The 5,766-nt window shown below is 61.0% G+C and overlaps 1 protein-coding gene across 1 annotated transcript; it reads left to right on the top strand.

Annotated features, from left to right (window-relative positions):
* Nucleotides 1-1,201: 1,201 nt before the first annotated feature.
* Nucleotides 1,202-1,925, top strand: LOC116540096 (proline-rich protein HaeIII subfamily 1-like). Its single transcript, XM_032263431.1, has one exon. The coding sequence runs from the start codon at nt 1,275-1,277 to the stop codon at nt 1,710-1,712; it is 438 nt and encodes a 145-aa protein (XP_032119322.1). The 5' UTR covers nt 1,202-1,274; the 3' UTR covers nt 1,713-1,925.
* Nucleotides 1,926-5,766: the final 3,841 nt, after the last annotated feature.

The raw sequence follows: 5,766 nt of genomic DNA, 5'->3' as shown, positions 1-5,766 counted from the left end.
CCCCCATTTAGAGCCTTCCTCGATCTCGATGGAGCCAGACCGGGCCACGACCATGCATTTGCCTGCTCCCAAGCAGCGGGACTGCCCCACAAGTCAGGGGCTCTCCCTGCCAATTCTGGCCTCCAGGAAATGGTCCTCCTCATCCCCTCCTGGCCAAGGTGCCGTGTCCCTGGACTCCTTCACGCTTTACCACCCTAACATGAGCTCTCGGATCGTCCATCGTGCCACAAATGGTCCGAGGGTGGGCCCTGGCTGCCAGGCTCTGGAGCGTGGCACTGACAGCCTTTGAGCTCCCTCTCGCTGAGGCTGCCCATTCCTCTCACCCCTACCTCTAGCGCGTCCCCCCACCTCCCTCAGAGCGTCCCTTTCCTCATTTCTGGGGAGGCCCGACCACCCTCCCCAACCTCTTCCCTTAGTCTCCAGCTCCTGGAGGGGACCTGAACCCACGCTGGGCCTTCCCTCCCAGGGTCCAGGCTCCTCCGCTAAAGACCCCTGGGCCACCTTGGGATCCCCAACTCTTCTCCCGGCCCCGACGCCACAGCCCTAGCTGCGCCCCAGGCCCCCACGGGAGCCCAGCTTCCTCTCCTGCTCGCCCCGCAGGACGACAGGGTGACGACACCGCAGTGGCTATGCGGGGTGTGACGGCAGAGCCGTCAGGTCCGGGAACTGAGGAGGGGGCAGGGGCGGCCCGGCGAAGACCCCCAGGAGCTGCGGGGTCTCCGGAAGGAGAGCGTGGAAAAGCACGCAGAGCCCGCCGCGCCTCCCCCCCGCGCCGCCTGCCGGCCCCAGCCCGCGGTTCCGGAAAGTGAACCCCTTGTCCGCTGGGCAGGGCCGCGGCTCCCCCCACCCCGTCGCTGCCTCCGCGCCCCTCCTCCCGTCCCGGCTCCCGGTCGCCTCGGTCCCCACCCCCCGCCTCGCCACTATAAATAGCCCCTCTTCCCATTTCCTAAATTCCCCGCTGACGTCGGCAGCGCGTCAGTGTGTAGGAGCCGCGGCCGCATGAATGAGCCGCCGCACGAGTACTACGCGCGTCTATAAAAGCCGCCGCGCCGGCCGGGCTGCGGGAGGCGACCCCGCAGTGGCGACGCGGCCCGCAGGTAAGCGGGACTGTACGGTCACGATGGGCAGAGGTGCGGACACGGGCGGGACGGGCAGGCGGCGGGGGGCGGCCCTCAAAGTGGGCACGGGGCGGGCGGGGGGCACCGGGGTCCCCTCACGGCGGCAGAGCCGGGCCGGAGACCCACACCAGTCCGCGCGGCACCTGCCGGCGCCCGATGGAGACGCAGCTACTTGGAGGAGCATCGAGCGGAGGACCGACTTCAGAGACCCCCCCTCCGGCTTTCCTGAGGCTCCCGCGCCATCCTCCCAGGAAAGTGGGGCGAAGGTGCTGGCGCCCCAGGAGACGCGCCCCCTCTTCTCCCTCCCTGCGGCGCGGTGACTCAGCCTCGCTGCCCGGCCGGCTGAGCGGGGGCGCAGGCGAGAGACGGACGCCCACCCCCGCCTCCCGGGCCCTCCTGGGACCCCGCGCCCCGCAGGGCTCCGGGCGCCCCTCCCCGACCGGTCCCGTCCAGCGGGTCCCGCGGCGCCCACGACTTCCCGCCTCTGCGAGCGGAGCTGTCCTCTCAGGACCGGGGGGCGGGGCCTCGCCAGGGGCCGCCCCGCCCCCACGCCCCCCCCCGGCGCCGGAAGTGCCCCCGCTGGGACATCTTTGACGTCACGGCCCTCTGACGTCAGCGGCCGCGTGCCTGTCCGCGAGCGCTGGGCGGAGCAGGGCGGGAGACGCGGGGGAGGCGGAGCAGCAGCGCCCCCAGCCGGGGCGACCGGGGCACCCCGCCCGGACAGCGCGCCGGCACCTTGGCTCTAGACTGCTTACTGCCCGGGCCGCCCTCAGTAACAGTCTCCAGTCACGGCCACCGACGCCTGGCCCCGCCCCAGGACTGCGGCCCCGGCCGCTGCCGCCGCGCCCCGGGACCCCCGTCCCCGTCTCTCAGGGCCCCGCCCCCGGGCCGCCGCTGTCCGCGGTGCTGACCAACGCAGGCGCCGCCGTCTGGCCGCCCCGTGCCGGCCCCCAGGGGCTGCGAGGGGCGGTGGCCCACGCGCGCTCCTCGGCCCCGGCCGCCCCTCCGGCCCCCCGCGGCCCTGACGTCAGCCCGCCCCGCGCCGGCGCCGTCCGCGCGCCCCGCCCCCGCGTCTCCAGGGCAACCGTGGCTTTCGATTGTTACTGTGGGAACTGGAGGTAACAGTCTACAGCCATGGTCGCCCCGCAGCACGCCCACGCGCCGCGCCCCAAGCCGCTGGCTAGGACGCCGAGCAGGAGGAGGCGGGGGCGGCGAGTCAAGGTCCCACGTGCTTGCGCGGGAGGCAGGAGGTGCTGCGCGGGGAGGCGGCCCCAGGGTCTGGCGGCTGCGTCCCCTGAGGCTCGAGCGCGCGGGGCCTGAGGAGTGCGTCCGGCGGCCAAGGTATCCCAGCCAGGGCTCAGCGGGAGAAGGGGTAGGGCTGGGACTCGGTGAGAGGGAAGCCACGGGGACCGGGAGGCTTGGAAGGTTTGCCTCCTGGGCCCTGAAGAGAGTAGAGGGAGGAAAGTGTTATGAAATACGCCACAGCCCGTCCTTCCAGGAACCCCTGGCTGAAGTGGGCATTGGGTGAAGATTAAACCGGCAGCCTCCCGTCCCTCCATCTCCACTTTTCCCTCTGAGCTAGGAGGCTAAGAAGGGTCTCCAACCCTCTGGAAGCCAGTGAGCTTGTAAAGTTAACCTGGTCAGTGTCTGAACAGCTCAGCATTCTCACCTCAGCCTATCTCTAGCTCCTGGATTTTAATTTTAGACAGTTTCTGAAATTAGCCCTAAAGGAGGGAATACCACAGGGGCTGAAGTCCACTGGTGCGGGTGGAGTGTGAACAAGGACCTCTTTAAAAACTGTGCGTGTCTCCCGCCACTGCCAACATCACCCACCGCAGGGGATGTCTGTTGACTATTAGGTGTGGGACTTCCCCAGAGAATGCTGGGAATGGTTAACGCAACCCAGCCCACCACACTTAATCCATATTTTCTTAGCGTCTCAGGCCTCACCCCGCTGCTGTTTGAACTATTCTAAGACAGCAGGCGCCTGTTAGCTAATCAGCACCCACGTGTTCTCTATCCTCCCACTGCCCCAGGGCCCTGAGGTGTTGCTAATCAACGCGCTCTGGCTTCTGGGTTCCAGTGGAAGTGGGGGCGGGCTGCAGTGCGTGCTGCTGGAGTAGTTCTCTAGGAAGCCGGACGTCCCACCTGGCTTCGTCGTCAACTGGTGGTTAAGACCCACGTTGTTTCTGAGCTTTCTGTCAAATGGGATGATAATCTCTTCTCGGCAGGTGCATTGTGAGGATTAAATAGGATCATGTAAGTAAAAATCCGAAAACAGCAGAATGTTATTTTGATCTTAAGTATTCTGTTAGGCTACGACGTGTTTGTGAGGGGGTAATGTGGGGAGGGGACCCCACCTCTGGGCACTTAGGCAGAATAAATGGGATGCAGGGGGTACACTTGGGGCTTTAGGGTATATATATTTATTGCCTTATATATATTGTCTGTTATACTTTTTTTTTTTTTTGTATTTTTAGTAGAGACGGGGTTTCATCGTGTTAGCCAGGCTGGTCTCTTATCTCCGGACCTCATGATCTGCCCGCCTCGGCCTCTCAAAGTGCTGGAATTACAGGCGTGAGCTACTGCTTCCAGCCCCATGCTTTTTTTTTCTTCTTCTGAGACAGTCTTGCTCTATCGCCCTGGAGCGCAGGGGCACAATCTCGGCTCACTGCAACCTCGGCCTCCTGGGTTCACTCCAGAGTGAACAGGCCTGGGGCTGTTGCGAGGTTCCTTGGTAAGGGGCTCTCTAAGAGCTTTAGGAGTTCAAGGTGGAATCAGAGGTAGAAAAGACAAATGGCTGGGATATTCTGAGAAGAGGTCAGAATGTGGTCAGAGGGGAAAGAACCAGAGGATTGACCAGACAACACCAGCAGAGTTGTTTAGCATCTTAGCAATCATTTACAGGAAGGGCACGGTGGCTCACGCCTGTAATCCCCACACTTTGGGAGGCCGAGGCGGGTGGATTACCTGAGGTCAGGAGTTTGAGACCAGCCTGGCCAACATGGTGAAAGCCCATTTCTACTAAAAACACAAAAGTAGACGGGCACAGTGGCGCATGCCTGTAATCCCAGTTACTTGGGAGGCTGAGGTAAGAGAATTGCTTGAACTCTGGAGGCGGAGGTTGTGGTGAACCAAGATTGCACCTTTGCACTCCAGCCTAGGCAGCAAGAGTGAAACTCCTGTCTCAACAAGAGGAAGGAAGAAAGGGAAAAAAAAAAATTAGGCCGGGAACAGTGGCTCACACCTGTAATTTCAGCAGTTTGGGAGGCCGAGGCGGGTGAATCACGAGGTCAAAAGTTCAAGACCAGCTTGACCAATATGGTGAAACCCCGTGTGTACTAAAAATACAAAAATTCACCGGGTGTGGTGGTACGTGCCTGTAATCCCAGCTACTGAGGAGGCTGAGGCAAGAGAATCATTTGAACCCAGGAGGCGGAGGTTGCAGTGAACCAAGATTGCTCCACTGCATTTCAGCCTGGGTGACAGAGGGAGACTCTGTCTTAAAGAAAGAAAAATAGCCAGCTGTGCACACCTGTAGTGCCAACTACTTGGGAAGTTGAGGTGGGAGGATTGCTTGAGGCTGGGAGCTCGAGGCTGCATGGAGCCGTGATTTCACCACCACTCCTGCTTGGATGACAGAGCAAGACCCTGTCTCAAAAAAAAAAATCGTCATTTAGGGCTGGGAGATGTGACTCATGCCCGTAATCCTAGCATTTTGGGTGGAGGTGGAGGCTGGAGGACTGCTTGAGCCCAGGAGTTCAAGACCAGCCTGGGCAACACAGTGAGACTCCATCTCTTGGGGAAAAAAAAAAAAAAAAAAAAAAAAAAGCAGCCGGTGTGGTAGTTTGCACCTGCAGTCTCAGGAAGCTACTGAGGAGGCTGGGGCAGGAGGGTGCTTCAGCCCAAGTGGTCAAGGCTGCAGTGAGCCACGGAAACTGATCCTGCACCCTGGGTGACAGAGGTACACCCTGTCTTCAAATGATAAAATAACCCAGCCTGGCCAACATGGTGAAACTCCATCTCTACTAAAAACACAAAAAATTGCCAGGCATGGTGGCTCACGTCTATAATCCCAGCACTTTGGGAGGCCGAGGCAGGTGGATCATGAGGTCAGGAGTTTGAGACCATCCTGGCCAAGGTGGTGAAACCCAGTCTCTACTAAAAATACAAATGTTAGCCAGGCGCAGTGGTGGGCACCTGTAATCCCAGTTACTGGGGAGGCTGAGGCTGGAGAATCACTTGAACCCAGGAGGCAGAGGTTGCAGTGAGCCGAGATTGTGCCACTGAACTCCAGCCTGGGCGACTGAGACTCTGTCTCTAATAATAATAATGGGCCGGGCGCGGTGGCTCACGCCTGTAATCCCAGCACTTTGGGAGGCCGAGGCGGGTGGATCACGAGGTCAAGAGATCGAGACCATCCTGGTCAACATGGTGAAACCCCGTCTCTATTAAAAAATACAAAAAAATTAGCTGGGCATGGTGGTGCATGCCTGTAATCCCGGCTACTCAGGAGGCTGAGGCAGGAGAATTGCCTGAACCCAGGAGGCGGAGGTTGCGGTGAGCCGAGATCGCGCCATTGCACTCCAGCCTGGGTAACGCTCCAGCCTGGGTAACAAGAGTGAAACTCCGTCTCAAAAAAAAAAAA

The sequence above is a fragment of the Sapajus apella genome, unplaced genomic scaffold (genome assembly GCF_009761245.1).
Source record: "Sapajus apella isolate SASKATOON/1434 unplaced genomic scaffold, GSC_monkey_1.0 scaffold136, whole genome shotgun sequence".
Lineage (NCBI taxonomy): Eukaryota > Metazoa > Chordata > Mammalia > Primates > Cebidae > Sapajus > Sapajus apella.
Note: the sequence above shows the minus strand (reverse complement) of the source record. Positions and strands in the feature narration are given on the sequence as shown.

Bases quoted from the DNA above. Each gene is read 5' to 3' on its own strand.
- LOC116540096 (XM_032263431.1), top strand. From the start codon at position 1,275: ATGGAGACGCAGCTACTTGGAGGAGCATCGAGCGGAGGACCGACTTCA.